Raw genomic sequence first — 21,582 nt, 5'->3', positions numbered from 1 at the left:
AGATCTCAAAAGAAATTAAAGACAGAATTGGATTAATGAAAACAGAACCTGGTGATTCTAACTTCTGTACATTCTGCCTGAGGGAAGCAGTAAGGAGAGAGCATGGACAAGGTAATGGGGGTCCTTTGTGACATTTCTGCCTTCTTGAGGCAGTGCCTAATAGAGGTCTTTGATAGATGGGAGCTCAGTGCTCATGATAGACTTTAGCTATATCTGCTACTTTCTGCATCCTTCTGGATACATTCAAGATTCCAAACCAAACAACGATGCAACCTGTCAGCTTACTTCTCACGGTAGGGTAGAGTTTGATAGAGGATGCCAAAGCTCCGCAACCTCCTTAAATATAGAAACATTGGTAAGCCTTTTCCACAATTCCCTCAGTGCACTGGTCCTTAGAGATCCTTTGATACAAGATCCCCTATCAAACCTCCAAAGATCCATGGAGAAAAGTCCCTGCCTATCCAGCCTAATCTTAAAATTCATGCCTGTTGATCCCAGTAATATTCTTGCAAATCTTTTCCACACCCTTTCCAACTTTCCTAAAGCAGGGAGGCAAAAACTGCACACAGTACTCCAGGAACAGTCTCACCTCACACTTGTCCTTGAGAATCTTCCTTTTGAACATACTTGATTCTCTTTCAAACATCACTCTGAATAGCCACAACTGGTGGAGCAATTCATGTTGATATAACCTTCAGTAACTTTCCATCAATTCTGCTTTTAGATTTTAACCAAGATCTTTGGTCTGTTCCAGGATATTTCTGTTAGGCTACTAAAACTTATCAGCTCAAAGCTTCCCATAATTTTGTAAATCTCTCTGTTCTTCTCATATTGCTTTGTCTCCTAATGAAGACAAAATAGTTTATAAGCATCCTTGATAATGCTAATATTGTGTCTGTCTGTGGCTTGGAATTGATGGTAGGAACAACAGCAGGTGTTCACCGCTGGCCAGTGTTACTGAGCAAGACTAAATGCCCACAAACCTGGACGTCAGCACAAGGGAAGTCCCACAGCATTACATGCTGCACTCTCACAGTAACTGCCAACAGTTCCCTTTTCCCTTTTTCTGTTGAGTTTCTTGCCCTGTGAAGATTTTGTTATTTGAACCACAATTCAATGTGAATTATATTTCCCAGTTTTTGCTTCCTGCCTTACTGTCACATTCTATCAACCTGCTTGCCAGAAGTACCATTCCGGCCGCAACAAATCTGAGGTCCCATTGGAGGAAAAGTGGAAACCTAGGCTCTGGAATCAATTGAAGAACTGCGGGCAGCTTTGCTGCATATGGTAGATACCTTGCCTTTAGCACTGATCCTCAAATGCAAGTCATTGTTCTGGTGAACTTTCCATAACTTCTTCCTTTTACCCTCAAGGGAAATTCAAAAACATTGCTCCATTCATCTGATCCCCTTAATATTAAACATGGATTCTTAACAAAATTGCTTTGTTTTCTACTCCTTTAAATTCCAAGAGCTTACATCATACACAATATAGAATGATAGATTACTCCAATAAAGGTTTGTTGTGAAGCAAACATTCATCTGTTGGGATGGCAATAGTTACTCAATAGGTTGTGCTTCCACCCTCCAGTAACCTGAAACAAACTTTTATTGGTTATTGAAGCATGGAATCCTGCAACTGGATGGAGATTGCTGGCTGAGGCATGTCCAGGCTTGTAGATACAGTCAGTTAACCTGCCTTAAAACCATCTCATGAAATTTCACTATCAAATTTAAAAACTCATTTGTATAAATTACATCACGTAATTTTTGCATTTTCTTTAAACTTAATTCTGAATAATTAAAACTTATATAAATATTTACTCAAGAAAGGTATCTTGCTCATTAAAACTATTGACGATTCAGAAAAAGATTGAAAACTACAAAAAATTCAAAAGCATATAAACTCCTGGTCCTCTCGCCTTATGTACTCCTAGAAGGCCACAGGCCACAAAGAACTATGATAGCTAGACAATTAAAGATTTAAATGGTTTTGGTCTTGAAATTAATCTTAAATTTGTCTGCTATTGAAGACATGCACATTTCTTGTTGCAGGAGGGCAACAGAAATGTAACTTGTGGAATGCAACTGATTGAGTTTAAATTGTATTGATTGCGAGTTTGAACAAAAGCTCCTGAATTTAATTCCATTATCTTTGAATGGCACAGAGAAATTTTAAAGATTAACATCTTGGAAGGATTTCACCACAGCTATTCATTTCTGTTCAGTTAACTTAAAGTGAAGTTGGGATTTCATGAAAGGTACAGTCTTGTGAAAATAAAAGTCACAGTGGGATGTTTTTTGCTACTTCATGTTGTGATACAAGAATCTTTCTGCACTAAGTTCAAAATACTTCAGATGGAGGCACAATTATATAGAGAGTTCAAGATTAGGGGTTTTATGAGATCAACTAAGAAGGTTATGAGGTAGTTTGTCAGAAGTCTAAGATTCTGAACGATTGATTGTTTGACAAAATGAAAAGGAATAAGAACTTGAAGGTACAATTTTCCAGCTTTTGCAATGAGTTTCCTCAGGTCTTTCACAAGTGAATCACAACTAAACCGGCATCAGTAGTATAAAAGAGGAAAGACCTACCACCAACTGTGTACTGCAAGATCTGAATAAATACCTGCTTTAGTTATTTATTTGCAGAATATTATTGATTAGGATGCAAGTACTACATTTCTTTTTGAAAAATCACACAGAACCTTTCATATCAACCTCAGTGGGCAGATGGGGTCTGCAACTGCTCTCAGACGCAAAAGAAAGCTAGGATCGAAAATCTGCTTTAGTCACACCCGGGTAACAATTCAACATGATTTTTAAACTTAAGAGTAGGATATAAACAGGACAGAAGGTATTAAAACTTGCAGTACGTGTGATAAAGCAGAGAGCCATACATACTTTCAAAAAGAAATGTGAATTATTTGGAAAAAATTTTAATAGAAAGAGCACATTTGGAACTAAATGAAAAAGTACAGGGAGAATAATAATGGATGAAGCTGGGTAAGCTGGTTATAACTAGTTTGCATCTTTCCAAAACCACTGGGTTTCTTTCATTTGTTTATAAAGCAGTACTTTATGGTATCTTTAACAAAATGATAAATGCTGAACATTCTCAGAGGATCAGGCCACATCTGTGGTAAAAAGAAACAATCAATATTTTAGGTTGGAAAGCTTTTGTCAATCCAGCATTTTTTATTTTGTTTTCAATTTCCACCATCTGCAGGTATTTTGAAGTTCACTTTCTCAAATTTTGATTTAAATACAGAGACAGTATATAGCTGATCAACATAAAACTTAGCCCACACTTAAATAAAGAAAGGCATTTGTGGAGTGGAGGATGGGAATGGTTTTATTACTTTAGAATTCACTAGGGATGGCATCCATTTGCACATCAGCAAGTTGGACTGAATTAACAATGTTAATAAATTCTATCATGTGCTGTCTCTCAACATTTTGGTTAATTTCCCAAAGCTTCCAGCAGATGTCTGTGTAACTATAGCCAGATCTATTCTGGTGACCAGACATGCACATTATGTGAAAATATTCAGGGAGATTAAACTGATTTTTCAATGTTAAGCAAAAAGAATAGCTGCTCCCAAAGGGCCCGATTTCTTAGTTTTGCTGGGGACAAATTTCTATATGCAATTGTAAGCAGTTCCAAGGTTTACTCTGTCATGGAATTACCTCATAAACAAAGTCTATGAATTGAATTTTCTTTTATTATTTACTGTTTAGAGCAAAGAAAAAATTACAAGTGACCGTATCAAACAATGAGAACATGCTACGTTTTCCAACCATGTCCATGTCAGGACTTGTGTTAAGGAATCCTACAAAAGTTTATTGCAGACATTCCATTACTGCAGCAGTCTGATATCTCCCTGTCGTACCAGCCAGCTACTCATAAGCAGTCATTTGTTGCTGTTTTGTGCTGTTGTTAGTACTGGTTTCATTTAAGTCATATTGAACCACTAACGTATGAAAAGAGAAGGACAGATGTTTGTCTGGTTCTTGGTCTTCTTGAGGAGAACCAAAAAGCGAGTGCTCGAACTTGTTGTCACTCACTCACTGGCTTTGTCAATTTTTAATCAACACATGGTGTCGAATAATGCCTTAGTCTAGGAGCACAAACCTGAAAATATCTAAAGGTTAATTAAATTTCTTTCCCCCTTGGTATTCAAGGGCTTAATCTTGGTATCAGTAGTTACACAGGTCATGACTGAAATGTGCTCATAATAACCCTATGTGTGAAGCCTCATAGTTAACAAACAACCCTGTGTTTTTAACTTTTTCCTCTTTCAAGTTACAGCATGGATCTCCACAAGCAAACCACACAGCCTTTTCCACTAATCTTAAAGATAGTCACAAAGAAGTGCACAGAAATGACAATGAAGTATATTATACAGAAAATAACAATGCTAATCCATACATTGCCAATGCGTGTTAGAAGTGAACTATTGCTTCATCTTAAATGCAACCAGGAAATTCAACTTTAAAAAAAAATTGTCCTTGGCTCTCAGCAGCAATATTTAAACATTCAACATGAATTGTGTACTTTTAAGTGATTGTGTACCAAACAGATCATAGTTTATTAGATATTATAGTGGCAATTATGCTTCATCAAGCATAATTGAGGTTTCCATTATTTTTTTCTGAAATAACCAAACATTCAGCAAGACCCTGATTTGTGGGGTTGAACATTTTTTAACCTAAAAAACAGTTACCTTTAATGCGACAAATGTTTAAAACATTTGCCAGCACCATTTGATTTAATCACCACTAAAGCAGAGAATTATGTTGACATGGACATCTACAGAATTATAATCATTAAATTTATAGAAAAACTACTTCTAGTTGGCACTTGGAGCATTTCAGTGCTCATAAGCTTTTGTGGCCAATAACATGGTTCATGCCCATATTCTGCAGAGCAAAATTCATCAGCTTGGTAACTCCCATTTAATTGTAGTAATAACATCCTGGTCTTGAATTCATTCCAGAACTTGAGTACCCAGGACTTAAGTTGTTTATGTGTATGATTCACTGAACTACAAAATGTACTACCATGTGAATCATAGCCTATTTGCACGTTCCTTCAAAACTTGCTTCCCAAACCATCATTTAAATCTGATTAATATGCAAACATAGCCCGATAATACTCTTGAGAGAAATTCCAGGTCCATGTGCAGTACACAAAATGCATACGAGGACAGGATCCATCAGAGGGATAGCGGAAACGTGTGCATAGACTTGGAGGATGTAGTGGAGGCCCTTAATTAATACTTTGTTTCAATATTAACCAGAGAAAAGAGCCTTGGCAATTGTTTAGATAACTTCAAGTGGTCTGAAATGTTTGAGCATGTTGATAATAAGAGGATGTGTTGGAACTTTCGAAAAGCTCAATGAAATTTATGCAAGGCTACTGTGGGAACTGAGGGAGGAGATTGCGGACCCACTGGCAATGACCTTCTCTTTGTCAATGAGGACAGAAGAATTACTGGAAGATTGGAGGGTGGCAAATGTTGTTTCACTCTTCAAGAAAGGGAACAGAGATAGTCCAGTCTTACTTCAGTTGTGGGAAAGCTATTGGAGAAGATCCTAAGAGACAGGATTTACAAGCATTTAGAGCGGCATAATCTGATTCGGAAGAGCCAGCATGCCTTTGTCAGGGATGGTCATGACCCATGAGCCTGATAGAATTCCTCAAGGCTGTAGCAAAGAACATTGATGTAGTATATGTGGACTTCAGTAAACAATTTGATAGGTTACCATGCAAGGCTCATTCAGAAAGTAAAGAGGTATAGAATCCAAGGAGGCCTTGCTTTGTGGATACAGCATTGGATTACCCAGAGGGTAAGTGTAGATGGTTTGTATTCTGAATGGAGGTCGTGACCAGTGGTGTTCCACAGCGATGTATTCTGGGACCCTTCCTCCTCCATTATTTTTATAAATGATCGGGATGAGCAAGTAGAAGGGAGCGTTAATAAGTTTGCTTATGACATGAAAGTGGGTGATCTTGTGGATAGTCTGGAGGGTTGTCAGAGGTTAAAAAGAGACATGGATAGGGTGCAGAGCTGGCTAAGGAGTGGCAGATGAATTTTACACTGAAAAGTGTGAAATGGTTCATTTTGGTAGGTCAAATTTGAAGGCAATGTTAATGGGAACACCCTGATTAGTGCAGACGAACAGAAAGATCTTGGGGTCCATGCCTATAGGACAGGCAAAGCTGCTGCACAGGTTGACAGTGTTTTTAGAATGGTGCATGGTGCATTGGTCTTATTAACCATGGCATCAAGTTCAAGATTCGCGAGGTAATGCTACAGCTTTATAAAACCTTTAGTTACATCCCATTTAGAATATTTTGTTTAGTTCTGGTCAGGTCACTACAGGAAGGATGTGCATGCTATAAGAGGATGGATACATAGAACATTACAGGGGCCCTTCAACTCCACAATCTAAACTTTATCTACAGTGCCCTCCATAATGATTGGGACAAAGACACTTTTTTTTCTTTCATTTGTCCCTGTGCTCCACAGTTTTAAATTTGTAATCAAACAATTCATATGTGATTAAAAGGCACATTTCAGATTTTATTAAAGATTATTTGTGTACATCTTGGTTTAACCATGTAGAAATTACTGCACTTTTTACATAGTGTTCCCCTATTTCAAGGGATCATAATGTTTGGAACATTTGGCTTCACAGGTATTTGTAGCTACTCAGGTATATTTAATTGCTTCATTGGTGCAGGTATGAGAGCTAGGCTTGCTTCACAGCTTTGAGTCTGTAGTTGCCATTTTTCAACATGAGGACAAGAGTTGTGCCAATGAAAGTCAAAGAAGCCATTATGAGGCTGAAAAACAAGAATCAATCAGTAAGGGAGATCACCCAACCTTAGGATGACCAAAGTCAACTGTTTGGAACATCATTAAGAAGAAAGAGTGTTCGGGTGAGCTTAGTAATGGTAGACCAAGGAAGACCTTCACTGCCGATGACTGATGAATTTTCATCATAATGAAGAAAAATCCTCAAACATATGTCTGATAGATCAGAAACACTCTTCAGGAGGCAGGTGTGGATATGTCAATGACTACTGTCTGCTGAAGACTTCATGAATAGAAATACAAAGACTTCACTGCAAGATTCAAACCACTGAGGCTTTGGCGAGTTGAGAGCTGCGAGGTATAGGTGAGGCCGTCATCAGCGGATCAGCAGTGGTGAGGCTTCAGCAAGGCCACCTTCGGCGAGTCAGCAGTGGTGAGGCTTCAGCAGGTCATCAGTGGTGAGGCTTTGGCGAGTTAAGGGGAGGCCCAGCAGGAGCAGTGGCATGGAGCTAAACTCGATGAGGCGAGGTCTGGTGGGAGCAGCGGAGAAGTGAAGTTCCATTTTTTTTATTTTTTAGCACTCCTTAATATTTTAATTAATCATTTAATTTAATTTAGGGAAGGAAGTGGAGGCAGCTAAGGCAGTGGATTGTTCCGATTGCGGGATGTAGGAAATCTGGGACAGCAGAACTGTCCCTGATGACTACATCTGCAAAAGGTGCATCCAGCTGCAGCTCCTGACAAAGCAAGTTAGGGAATTGGAGCTGGAAATGCATAGTGAGGACTGCATGTATAGACAGAAAAGGTTTGCATATGAGAGAAATGTTCTAAAGTGTATTTATTTCAAAGCAAGGAGTATTATCGGAAAGGCATACGAGCTTAGGGCATGGATTGGCACATGGGATTACAACATTATTTCTATTAGTGAGACTTGGTTGCAGGAGGGGCAGGACTGGCAGCTCAATGTTCTGAGTTTCCATTGTTTCAAACATGATAGAGGGGGAGGGATGAAAGGAGGATGAGTAGCATTGTTAGTCAGGGGAAATATCACCGCTGTGCTTAGGCAGAACAGCCCAGAGGGCTTGTCTACAGAGGCCATATGGGTGGAGCTGAAGAACAGTAAAGGTTTGACCACACTGATAGAGTTGTATTATAGACCACCTAAATGTCAGAGCAAATTGGAGGAGCAGGTTTGAAAAGAGATAGCAGACTGATGTAAGAAACAGAAAGTTGTGAGATTTTAACTTTGCACATATTGGCTGGGACTCCCATAATGTAAAACGGCTGGATGGCTTGGAGTTTGTCAAATGTGTTCAGTAGTTTTCTAAATCAATATATGGAGATACTAATGAGAGATGATGCAATACTGGATCTCCAATGAAGGAACCAGATAGGTCAGGTGACAGAAGTATGTGTAGGAGAACATTTTGGGTCCAGTGACCATAATGTCATTATCTTGAAGTTAATTATGGATAAGAATAGGTCTAGTCCTCAAGCTGAAATTCTAAATTGGAGAAAGTCCTATTTTGTGGAAATGCAAAAGGATCTTGGAAGGGTGGATAGGGATGAGTTGTTTTCTGGCAAGGATGTGTTCAGTAAGTGGAAGGCCTTCAAAGTTGAAATTTTGAGAATGCAGAGTTTGTATGTTCCTGTCAGGATTAAAGGCAAAGTTACGAGGCATAGAAAACCTTGATTTTCAAGGGATATTAGCAATCTGGTTAAGAAGAAGAGAAAGGTATATAGCATGTATAAGCAATAAGGAGCAAACGAGGTACTAGAAGAGTGTAGAAAATGTAAGGAAAGAAGGAAATGGTGAAGGCAAAAAGAAGACATGAGGTTGCTTTGGCAGATAATGTGAAGATAAACCCGGTGTTTCTACAAGAATATTAAGAGTATAAAGATAATAAGGGACAAAATTGGTCCCCTAGAAGATCAGAGTGGTCAACTATGGTCAACTAATTAGATGGAGGAGATCTCAAAGTTTTTTTTTGAGCATCGGTTTTTACTCAGGAAACTGGCATAGTGTACAAGGAAGGAAGGAAGGGAAACAAGCAGTAGTGGCATGGAACATACGGAGATTAAAGAGAAGAGGTGCTTGCTGCCTTACAATGAATAAAGATAGATAAATCTCCCAGGCCTGACATGATATTCCCTCAGACCTTGAGGGAGACTAGTGTAGAAATTACAGGGACCCAGCAGAAATATTTAAAATGTCATTAGACATGGGTGAGGTGCTGGAGGATTGGAAGGTTTCTCATGTAGTTCCATTGTATACAAAAGGCTCCAAAAGTTATCCAGAAAATTACAGGCGAGTGAGCCTGACATTATTAGTAAATTATTGGAGGGTGTTCTGAGAGATCGGATATACAAGTACTTAGACAGCTTAGGGCTGATTAAGGATCGTCAGCTTAGCTTTCTGTGTGGTCGGTCATTTTCAACAAAATTCTATAAATATTCTCGAGGAAGTTACCAAGAAAGTAGATGAAGGAAAGGCTGTCAATGTTGTCTGAATAGAATTTAGTAAGACTTTTGACCAAAGTCCCACATGGGAGGTTAATTCACAAGGTTCAGACACTGGGTACCCATGGAGAGGTTGTCAACTGGATTCAAAATTGGCTGAATGGAAGAAGAACAAGAGCAATAGTGGATATTTGCTTTTCAACTGGAGGTCTATGATTAGTGGTGTGCCTCAGAGATTGGTACTGGGACCATTGTTGCTCGTTGTCAATAACAATGATCTGGATGATAATGTGGAAAATTGGATCAGCAAGTTTGCTGATGTCACTGAGATTGGAGGTGTTGTGGACAGTGAGGAAGGCTTTCAAAGCTTGCAGAGAATCTGGACCAACTGGAAAATAGGTCAGAAAATGGAAGACAAATGTGAGGTGCTGCATTTTGGAAGGACAAACTAAGGTAGGAAAAACATAGTAAAAGATAGGGCACTGAGGAGTGTAGAGGAACAAAAGGATCTGGGAATACAGATACTGAACATAATTCCTTGGAAGTGGCATCACAGGCAGACAAGGTTGCAAAGAAAGCTTTTGGCATCTTGGCCTTCATAAATCAAAGAATTGAGTATAGGAGTTGGGATGTTATGGTGAGGTTGTATAAGATATTGATGAGGCCAAATTTGGGATATTGTGTATAGTTCTGGTTGCCAGATTACAAAAAGGATATCAATAAGATTGAAAGAATGCAGAGAAGATTTACTACTATATTGTCAGATCTTCATGACTTAAGTTGCATGGAAAGATTAAACAGGGTGAAATTAAACAGGGTAAGACTTTATTCCTTGGAGCATAGAGAATGAGGGAAGATTTGATAGACGTTTACAAAATTATGAGGGGTATAATAAGAGGAAATGCAAGTAGGCTCTCTCCACTTAGATTAGGAGAGATATATATGAGTTGACATGGCTTTAGGGTGAAAGAAGAAAGGTTCAGGGGAAACCTCTTCACACAGAGAGTGGTGGAAGTGTGAAACGAGCTGCCATATGACATGGTAAATACAGGCACAAATTAGATAGATACATGGATGGGTGCAGACTAGAGGGTTATGGAATGGGTGCAGGTCAGTGGGACTAGCGGAATTATGTTTTGGCAAGAATAGAAGGGCTAAAGAGACTATTTCTGTGCTGTAGTTTTCTATGGTTCTAGGATGGTCAGATTAGAGTTTTCCAAGAAGTATTTAAAAGAGCCTGCAGAATTTTGAAAAAGGTCATGGAGAGATGAGACCAAGATCAATCAGAGTGATGCAAGATCAAAGTGTGGAGGCACAAAGGAACTGCCCAAGATCCAAAGCATATCACCTCATCCATGAAACTTGGTGGTGGGGGTGTTATGGCCTAGGCATGTATGGCTGCCACAGGTGCTGGTGCACTTATCCTCATTGATGATGTAACTGTTGACTGGCAGTAGCAAATTGAATCTTGAAGTATATAGAAGCATCTTATTTGCTCAGGTTCAAGCAAATGCCCCCCAAATCATTGGATGGCACTTCACCCTGCAGCAAATCAATGGTCCCCCAGAATGACTATTCATGCAACAAAGGAGTTTTTCAAAGCTAAAACTTGGAATATTCTTGAAAGGCCAAGTCAGTCACCCGATCTAAATCCAACTGAACATGCCTTTCATATGCAGAAGAAAAAATCTCAGGGGACCAGTCCCTGAAGCAAGCAGGAGCTGAAACAAGCAGGAGCTGAAGACGTCTGCAGCAGAGCATCACTAGAGAAGATACTCAGCACTTGGTGATGTCTACAAATCACAAACTTCAAGCAGCCATTGCACGGCAGGGATATGTAACCAAGTACGGAACATGACTACTTTAATACACTTATCAATGCAATGTTCCAAATATGACAATGCCTTGAAATGAGGGGACTATGTATAAAATGTGCTGCAATTTTCACAGGTCCAATAAAAATGTATACAAATAACTTTGAATAAAATCTGGAACGTTCACTTTTATCACATGTGAATTGTTTGATTATAAATCTAAAAGTTTAGAGCACAGGAGCATATAAAGGAAAAAAAGGGTCTTTGTTCCAAATATTATGGAGGGCTCTGTACCCATAACACTCTATTTTTCTTGCATCCATGTGCCTTAGAGTCTTTTAAATGTCCATGTTGTTCCTGCCTCCTCTACCACTCTTGGCAATGCATTCAAGGCACCCACTATTCTGTGTAAAGAACCTTACTCCTGATGTCTCCCCTAAAATTTCCTCCCCTCACATATAATATAGATGCTCTGATATTTGCTTGTCGCTCTTAGAAAAAAGGTGCAGGCTGTCCACCCCATCGATGCCACATAATCTTGTTGATCTCTATTAAGTTGCCTCTCTTTCTTCTTTGCTCTAAAGAGAAAAACCCAAGTTCTGCTAATCTTGCTTTAAAAGACAGGCTCTCCAATTCAGGGAAAGATGCTGGTAAATCTCATGTGCACCTTCTCCAAAGCTTCCACACCTTTCCTGTCATGAAGCCTTCAGAATGGAGCACAACATTACAAGTGTAGTCTCATCAGAGTTTTAATAAGAGCTGCCACATTACCTCATGGCTTTTGAATGCAATCCCCTGACTAATGAAGGCCAGCACACCATAAGCCTTCTTATTTACCCTATCAATCTGGAAGAGGAAATATATAAGGCTGTGGTCTTATTGAGTGACATAGGTTGATACCTGATAGAGGATGAGAGGCATTGATCATGTGGATGGCCAGAGGCTTTTCCCCAAGGGCTGAAATGTCTAACATGAGGGGGCACATTTTAAAGTGCTTGGGAGTAAGAACAGGGAGGCTTGAGAGGCAATTTTTTCACACAGAGTGAGTGGTTGAGGCAGATACAATAGAATCTTTTAAGAGACTATGAGATAGGTACATGAAACTGAGAAAAACAGAGGATTGTGCAGTAGGGATATTCTAGGCAGTTGTTAGAATAGGTTATTAGGTCAGCACAACACTGAACCGAAGGCTCTGTATTGTCCACCCCATCTGTATTGTGCTTTAGATTTCTATAGTATGTTCTACGTTCTAACTCAGCAATTCAGGCAGCATCCATGGAAGGCAAAAGACAGTCAACATTTTGTGCCAATCCATTGCCTTCATTAGATGCTGTTGGACCTGCTAAGTTCCTCCAAAATGTTGTTTGCTGCTCTAGTTTTACCCTATCTGCAGCCTCTCTTGTTCACCAAGCCCATGTGCTTCAATTCTTTCACTATGCCATTTGTTGACTGTTCCCCTTCCCCAATGGTTCTATTAATTATGCTTTCTCAAGAGATTAGATTTCTCTCTTTTCACAGATGACAATCCATCAAAAAAGTTGAGGAAAGTAGCCAGTTCTCAGCTGATCATAGCTGTTATGACACAAGTTTGCCTTGTAACAAACCTACAAGGTTGTAAGAAGGTTGATGGCAGTTTGTCCATTTTCTTCCACGGTAAAGGTATGGGGTTTTTCCAGCCCTGAGCATTGCGGCTGTGAATTTGAAAAGCACAAGGTATGACCAAGATACTAATGCATTCAGTTCTTCCCCAGAAGTTGCCTTCATCTTTAAAAATGCATAATCTACATCATAGCTATCAGCAGACATGAACCAACCATGGCAAATCACAGGAAAAACAGGTGTGGATTGTAAGATAAAACTCTAAAAGTATAAAAATCAAACTAAAATAAAATTGATGCAAATGCATTGCAATTGAAAGGAAAAGATCTGGTGAAGAAGGTTGTCAGATGTATTCATGTTAATTACCAATACCTTTCAAGATAATTGGCAACAATAAGCAACATCTGCTTATTAAGTTATGGCTTAATTTGGCCATATTATGGCATTTTCAGTATTTTTTGCTTTTATTTTATTTCAGAAACCACATCTATGCTTGAACAAATTACTATGCTCAAAAGACACTATGTGTTTAGATACCTTCCCAAGGTGATTTTACAGGCAAGGGAAGAGTTTTGACAATTTTTGTACACATGCAATCTTTATAGCTTCTTACCTGAGACTGGTTGACAGCAGTATGATTGCCATGAAGTGGTGACTGACGTTCCTTGTCCTTATTGTGCCGACTGCTTTGTTTACTGCGCTGGAGCTGCTGCCTCAGTTTAGCAATCTGCTGTAATGAATACAAGGAAAAAAAGTACGAATTAAGAATCTCTGACAAAACACTCCACGTTATTACAAATACTGATAATCATGCATTCAGGTGCCTTGCTATTCAGCGTGGGCAATCAAGTCTCTCCATTCTTTACCAACAATAAGACAGACCAAAATCATAGTCTCATGATTCCAGTGGTCTCTATCATCTGGGAGATAGCCCCCAGCGGCTGGATATGAGCAGATGCATGTTAATAGTATCAAGACCAAACCACTGAAAAATTAACACAATCAACACATTTGTCCAGAATGGATCAGAACCCTCCCTTTAATGGACATTTACCAAGTGAACTCAGGTGAACAACAGGATCTTGGTGCATGTGACAATAAACTTGAACTTGGGAGTTCAGCAAAGCAATGGTTTAGACATATAGAGATACACCACAGAAAAAGGCCCTGCAGCTCACTGGATCTGCCCAACCATCAACACCAAACCTACATTAAGCACTGGCTACAGTTATTACATGTACTACATCCCAATGATTTAATTGATACCATTAGTGGACACCTTAACATTTGCAGAATGTTCAACTGTTGTGCACCTAGCTTACTGCACACCAAATGCTTAGCATAATTCCTCCTGCAAGACCTTCAGCAAAGTTTGAAGCCCAGCAGGTGAGTTGCTGTTCCTCCACAATAAGCAGGAGCCAGGTTATTTTCAAATTCATTTTACAGCTGAATTGTCGGCTTGTTAGGTAGCTGAGTAAAGCATTTCCTTCTGCAATAACTCAGAGTCCCAAATTATGAAGGGATTGTTTGAATAGAGGTGAAGTATGGTTCAAGTCTTGTTCTCCCCAACCTCCTTGGGATGTGTAGGCACTACTGCACCTTCCTGACCAGTAAGAAGATATTGTGAGTCTAGGATAGGTCGTCCTTTAAATGGACACCAAGGGACTTTGTGCTCCACTACTCTTTCTCTATGACAGAGCCATTGATATTTAGTGGGGAGTGGTCCTTGGTCTTTCTGAAGTTCACAATCATCTCCTTTGTTTTGTCCACATTGAGATTCAGGTCATTACTCTTGCACCACTGTATAAGCCTTTCAATCTCCTCTCTGTCAGCTGACTCATAATTGTTGCTGATGAGACCAGCTACCATTGTGTCATCTGCAAACTTGATGACATTGGAGGTGAGCCTGGCAATACAGTTGTGAGTGAGCAGCGTGAACAGTAGTGGGCTGAGCACACAGTCCTAAATGCGCCAGTGCTCAATGTGATGGGTCTTGAGGTTTTGCTGCCAACCTGGACAGACTATGGTATTTCAATCAAGAAATCCAGGATCCAGTTGCAGAGAGCAGTACTGAATCCCAGCGCGAACAGTTTATACACCAGCCTCTGAGGTATGATTGTGTCGAATGCTAAGGTGAAGTCAGATTTCAGATTTATTGTCATCACATATAAACCTGAGATTATTTTTCCTGTGGGCAAAAAAAACTGTATACAACGTATACATGTAAACAAATAAAGAAATGTAAACAAACCAAAGCCCCTTTCACATTTGCAAGTGGTCCCAGGAATTAACGGCCAATTGGCCTAAAAAGGCTCCAGTGTGAAATAAAAATCTTCTCAACGCCAGCGTGAGATGACATCATCTCACTCTGGGAGTAGACTGCCTCGACCTCTGGTGCAGATGCCAAGCATTGGAATCAGGCAAGTGTAGAATGGGCAATTGCATTCTAGGACAGAAATTACAAGTTTTTGCGTGAGTGCAAGAATGTGAAGGAAGAAAAGATTAAAATGAAGGTATAAACTTTGCTGTGGGAAAGTCGCAGTGGGGGAGAGAGAGAAAGGAAAGTGCTAGCAATAAATAGCAATAGCGTACAATTTATACACAGTGTGGGGAAGTTGGTAGTGCTATCACACACAATTTATAAAGACCGTGGGAAAAAGTGATGGCAGATCTGCCCTCCCAGAATTCTTTGCAGCAGAGAAACCCCTCCAATGAATGCTCCGTGCATGCAGCTGTGCATACGGCCCTTTCTCTGCTGCACAGAATTCTGCGAGAGCTCATACTGGGCTGCACGTAAAGATTAATTATGTTATATTTAGGCATGAATAATTTTGTTTAAATATAAGATCATAATACATTGATCAGGATTCAGGCAGGTCCACCAATACTTGATGCACTATGACATCACCAGGAGAAGGTAGAACAGTCCTAACCCTGGGGATGGCTTCTTGTAAGTGTGAACATGTGGAGTGTCCCAATTAAGAGTGATCAAGTGTGAATAGCAAAAATGCCATTTCTATCCCGGGACACTAAACAGCCAATTTAGTGGGATGTAAGTGTAAAAGGATTTTGAAACAGGTAGATATCATGCAGTACCAGAATGAAATGTTGAAGTTATTTGTGAATTCATCGGTAGGTTGGGCAGCACAGATTTTTAATGCACAGCTGGGTACTCCGTATGGACCAGATGCTTCCCTTGGATTCACTCTCCTGAAGGCAGCCTGCAAATGATCCTTGGATACAGATAGGAGAGGATCATCTGGGGTCTTGGGGGTGTGGAGTGGTAATCCTTCCTTATTCTTGGATTTGTAGCAGGTTATGTTATTTAGCCCCTGCCACAGCTGTCAGGTATCCTTCGTTGATTCCATTTTCACCCAGAAACTCCACTTCACCCATGAGATGGTCATACCTGCTCTTTCTGTAGCAATCCGAATCTCCAGACTTAAATGTCTGTGAGCTATTTCCAGATTTCATTGTTCATCCAGGGCTTCTGGTTGGGGAAAACCCTAAATGATTTGGTGAGGACACCTCCATCCACAGCTATTTTGATTAAGTCTGTGACAACACTGGTCTAATCATTCAGATCAGCAACTGGGTCCTTGAACACTACCCAATCCACTACAAGTCCTGTAACTGTTCTTCAGATCTTCTAGTTGTCCTGATCTCTAGAGTCTCTCTTTTTAGGCTCTCTATGTATGAAGGCAGAAGGAGCCAGATGCGGTCTCAAGAAAGAACGGGAGGCTTTCCTTATCTTGGTGTTGCAGTGATTGAGTGTACTGAGACTTCTCATACAGCAGATTACATGCTGGTGGTAGTTCGGCAAGGTTTTCTTAACACAGGCCTGGTTAAAATCACCCACCAAGATTTGTAGTGTGTTGGGCTGGGCCGCCTCTTGTTTACTGACCACATCATGCAGCCACGCAAGTGCTCATTTGCAATCGGCATCAGGAGGGATATAAACTCCCCTAAGAATTGCTGATGAGAATTCTTGAGGTAGAGAAAAGGGTCAGCATTTAATCATGATTTGCTCTAAGGCAGAAGAGCAGAAGGTCGACACAACCCCAATGTCCATGCACTAGCCAGTATTAAGGGAAAAGCATACACTGTCCCCTCTCTCTTTGCTAGAATCTGAGTTCCAATCTAGTCTGTGAATGATGAAACCTTCTAGTCAGATAGCAGAGTCTGATGTGTTCTCTGTGAGCTAGGTCTCGGAGCAACAAGCAAATGAGATTTGCCTCACTTGCCACTGATAAAGAGCCCCACTCTCAGATCATCAATTTTATTCTCTAGTGACTGGACAATTGCCAGTCAATGAAAAATATCCTGTGTACAAGGCATCATTCTCTAGGTGGATCAGGATGGAGTGAAGGTTCAAGACAATTGCATCTTTTGTGGATCGGTTTGGCCGATAGGCAAACTGGAATGGATCCATTGTCGCTGGTAGCTGTGCTTTGATGCCATTACCAGTCGCTCAAAGCATTTCACGATTGTGGAGGTCAATACCACTGGATGGCAGTTATTTAGTCCAGCTACCATTGCTCTCTTAGGCACTGGGATGATAGTGGTTGGCTTGAATCCTGCAGGGACAATGGACTGCTTGAATGAGATATTGAAGGTATCTCAGTCAGATAGTAAGCACAGTCCATATGCACCTGACAAGTTATGTTATCTGGTCCTGCTGCTTTGTGTGGGTTTAGCCTCATTACCTCCAGCTGCAGCTATGCAGGGTGTGTTTTCCTCCGGGGGGAATTCAGAGGTTGAGAATTGTTGAGAAGGTTTATATAGGTTGGCGCAACATCATGAGCTGACGAGCCTGTACTGTGCAGTAATATTCCATGCCTTAAACAACTTATGAAGAAATTTGTATTGATCACAGACAGTAAAGACTGAAACATTCCTATCATTGTATCCTAGATCAGGTAGTGTCATGTCTGACTATGCTATCCAGAGGATCCCCAGTGACACGAGTTTACAGCAAAGATATTTATCGATTAATGTTTGTTGGTTAACCCTCAAGTCTTGCCTGATCTCTCATACTCAGTTCTGAAAACAAAATAATGATTTTTTATTGAGTGAATATTCTGATGAAACACGGAATACTTACTCAACCTACACCCCCAGTATGTTTCGAACAGTGGGAGGAAACTGGAGCCCCCAGGGAAAACCCACACAGACACAGGGAGAACAGACAGCATGGGATTCGAACCCTGGTCCTAATCGCTGGCACTGTAATATTTTTTTGCTAACCTAACAACCTATTCTAACAAATGCCTCAAATTTCCCCAGTGCAGAAGCCTCCATTTTACTCAATTCCATGTAACTATCTCATAGTCTCAGAAAAGATCCTATTGTACCTGCCTCCAACAATGTTGCTGACAGCACATTCCATGTATCTACCACTCTCTGTGTGGAAAAACTTGCCTTACATCTCCCCTGTACTTATTCCCAAGCACCCCTCATGTTAGCCATTTCAGCCCTAAGGAAAAGCCTCTGGTTATCCACATGATCAAGGTCTCTCATCATCTTATACATCTTTTATCAGGTCACCCCTCATCTTCTGCCATTCCAAGGCATAAAGATCAAGCATCTCTCATAACCTCAACCAATCCTCAAAAGGGATACTCTCCAATCCAGACAGCATCCTTGTTTATCTGCTCTGCACCCTCTCTATATCATCCACATCCTTCCTGCAGTGATCTGATTGGCACTGAACACAATATTCCAAGTGGGGTCCAACTAAGGTCAGAACTCGATCCCACAGTCAATGAAGGTGAACACACCACTATCAACACTATAAACCTGTGCAGCAGTTTTGAATACTCTCTGGACCATGACCCCAAGATCTCTCATTTCTTCTACACTGCTCAGAGTCCTCCTATTAAATATTGTATTCTGCCTTCAAATTTTACCTACCAAATTCACACTTCACACTTTGCTAGTAAAACTTCACCTCCACTTCTCAGCCCATCAAAGTCCTGCTGCAACCTTTGGCAATCCTCCAGACATTCCACTATTCTATCAACTTTCATGTTTTCTGCAAACTTACTAACCTGCCACTACATTTCCTCATCCAGGTCATTTATGAAAATCACAAAGAAGTGGGATCTCAGAACAGATCCTTGTGGAATACCACGGGTCACTGACCTCCCATGCAGAGTATGTACCATCTACAAACATCCTCTATCTTCTATGGCAAAAGAAATTCTATCTCCACAATGCATCTTACTTTTAGAATCAGGTTTATTGTCATAAACATGTATCATTAAATTTGTTGTTTTGTGGCAGCAGTATAGCGCAGAACAAGGTGCAAAATTGATGTAAATTACAATTTCATAAATACAAGATTAATTTAAAAAATCAAATAATGTGGAAAAAAAAGGCAAAAGTGAGGTAGAGGGGAAGAAGCTGTTTTTGTAACTTTGAGTGTGCATCTTCAGGCTCCTGTAGCTCCTTCATGATGAAGGTAATAGGAAAAGGGCATGGTCTGGGTGGTGAGGGTCCTTGTTTAGAGCTGCTTTCTTGAGACACCACCTCTTGTAGGTGTTCTTAATGGGGTGAAAACTGATGCCCATGATGGCGCAGGCTGAGTTTACAATTCTCTGTGGCCTGTTTCTATCCTGTGTATTGGGACCTCCATATCAATGGTGTAACCAGTCAAAATGCTCTCCATGATACACCTGTATCAGACCAAATCTCCTCAAACTATATGATTGCATCCACTTTCAGAATAAGGCTTGCATGGAAAACCTTATCAGATGCCTTACTGAAATCTATATACACTACATCCACTGCCCTACCCTAATTGACCCTCAAGCCAATGTGAAGATCATCACCAGTGGCTCAGATCTCCACCCTGCTTCCCATAGTAGCCTTAGGTAAATCTTGTCTGGTCCTGGTGACTTATCAAACTTTGTGCTTTTTTAAAAGTTCCAACATATCTTCTTTGGTAATGTCAATATGCTCCAACATTTCAGTCCATTTATGTCATCCTCACAATTGCCAAGGTCCTATTTTCTGGAGAATACTGAAGCAAATTATTGATTAAGGACCTCTGCTATCTCAATTGAATTCCATGAATATTTTTCTGTCATCATCCCTGATTGGTCCTACCCTAAATGATTCAGTCTCTTTTCTTTTCACATTCTCATGGATTGCCTTGGGGATTTCCTTATTCCTGTTTGCCATGGTTTCTAGCTCTCCTAAATCCTTAAGCTCTTTCCTGGCAGTCTTGTAATCCTCCAGGGCTCTAACAGTTCCTATCTACTTACATCTCTCATAAGCTTTTCTTTTCTTAATTTGATTTTCTACATCTCTTGTACACCATAGTTCTTTCATCTTGAAATCCTTTCCCCGAACAATAGATATACTGGTGCAGAGTGCCATGCAAATGTTCCCTGAACATTTACCATATTTCTGCTATACATTCCCCTGAGTACATCAGCTCCCAATTAATGCTTCCAAGCTCTAGCCTGATAGCACCATATATTCTCCTGTCCCAATTAAATGTTTTCCCAAATTGTCTATTCCTGTCCTTCTCCAGTATCATGGTGAAGGAGGGGGAGTTGTAATCGCTTTATGTTCACCAGTTGTCTCCTCTCATTTGCTGCCAGTTTCTACCCTGTTCTCTCTTTCACATGGCTTACCTCTGACTCCCTTGCTTCTCTCGACTTTTCTATCTCCATTTCAAGGGCTGAGTTAGAGATCAGTAACCACTGCAAGCTCAGATCTCTCATCCGACAATGCTTCAGGCTTGGATCCCATTTTATTGTGTATTCAGTCATCAGAATCACATTAGTTTACAGCAGAGGGAGCTATTTATCTCAACCTGCTCTTAGTTACAATACAATAAATTTGGTCCCACTGGGAACAATTTATGAACCCACTGCAAAACAAAAACGATTGTGCTGGCAGTCTAAACAGTAGGAAAACAGGCAGAGTTGGGTTGCATGAATGCAGGCTTGAATATTTCAAATATTTCAAAAATATTTCAATATTTCAAAAAAAAGCCAACAAGCATGTGAGAAATTTGATTTAACAGTGAGGGATGGGATTGCAAAAAAAAAAAATAGCACCATATGCTTAAGCCTCAACTTTTCACTCATCCTGACCTTTATATCAAATAATGCACCATTCCTTGGCTGGAGGGTCAAGCTTGCCTGAATTTAGTCTCAGGTGCAGCAATATAGGCTGGTACATCAATCCTCTGGCCACACTTTCAGAGAAGTGATTGTTCTGTTTTACACTTATTTCCACACATCGCAATTATTAAAAAAAAATCACAAATTGATTTTTAAAGTAAAAATCCTAATGCTTTGTCATAATAAGACTACACTAGATCATAAACATTTGAATGAGAACAGAAAAAAGCAACTCACGTACCATATTTAGGCCAATTTTCAAGAGACCTGATACAATTATTGTACCTAGTCTGTAAGTATACAAAATCTTAACAATATTTAATGCAAAATAAGTGCTGCATAGCAAGCACAAAGGGGGAGGAAAGATTATCTATAAAAGACACCATGAGCCAAATATAATCCAACTAATTTACTCACCACAATTCAAAACTAGCATCCATTTCCCAATGGACACTCTGAGTTGTTTCGATTTAATCAAATTTTAATGAGATATCTTTCAGCAGATGCCATTTTAGAACCACCACAAAGAAATTAAAAATGCATTTTGGTGGGATACAATAGTGGGCTGGGAGGGCGGGGAGGGGGGGAGGGATTGTACTGGTGGAAGAGTTGAGGCAACACAGTTAGATAAAGCATAACATCCTTTGTTCAACCCAGAATTCAACAGCATTCGGGGAATCGAAAACTATTTTCATAAACTGTTAATTGCTTGATGTCTGAATTGACAGGATAAAGGTCATGTGACAGG

At 40.1% G+C, this 21,582-nt stretch overlaps 1 protein-coding gene across 5 annotated transcripts in view; it reads right to left on the bottom strand.

Annotated features, from left to right (window-relative positions):
- LOC138751440 (glucocorticoid-induced transcript 1 protein-like) overlaps window positions 1-21,582 on the bottom strand; it is a 296,823-nt gene that overhangs the window by 84,920 nt on the left and 190,321 nt on the right. For 3 of the 5 annotated variants that reach the window (XM_069913709.1, XM_069913708.1, XM_069913711.1), the window contains one exon: window positions 13,310-13,426. In XM_069913709.1, coding sequence (XP_069769810.1) covers window positions 13,310-13,426 — 117 coding nt within the window. The remainder of the gene's footprint in view (window positions 1-13,309; window positions 13,427-21,582) is intronic. The other 2 variants (XM_069913710.1, XM_069913712.1) reach the window with 1 other exon arrangement.

This window comes from Narcine bancroftii, chromosome 1 (genome assembly GCF_036971445.1).
Source record: "Narcine bancroftii isolate sNarBan1 chromosome 1, sNarBan1.hap1, whole genome shotgun sequence".
NCBI lineage: Eukaryota > Metazoa > Chordata > Chondrichthyes > Torpediniformes > Narcinidae > Narcine > Narcine bancroftii.
The sequence above is the reverse complement of the archived record's forward strand: the minus strand, read 5'-3'. Positions and strand labels throughout refer to the sequence as shown.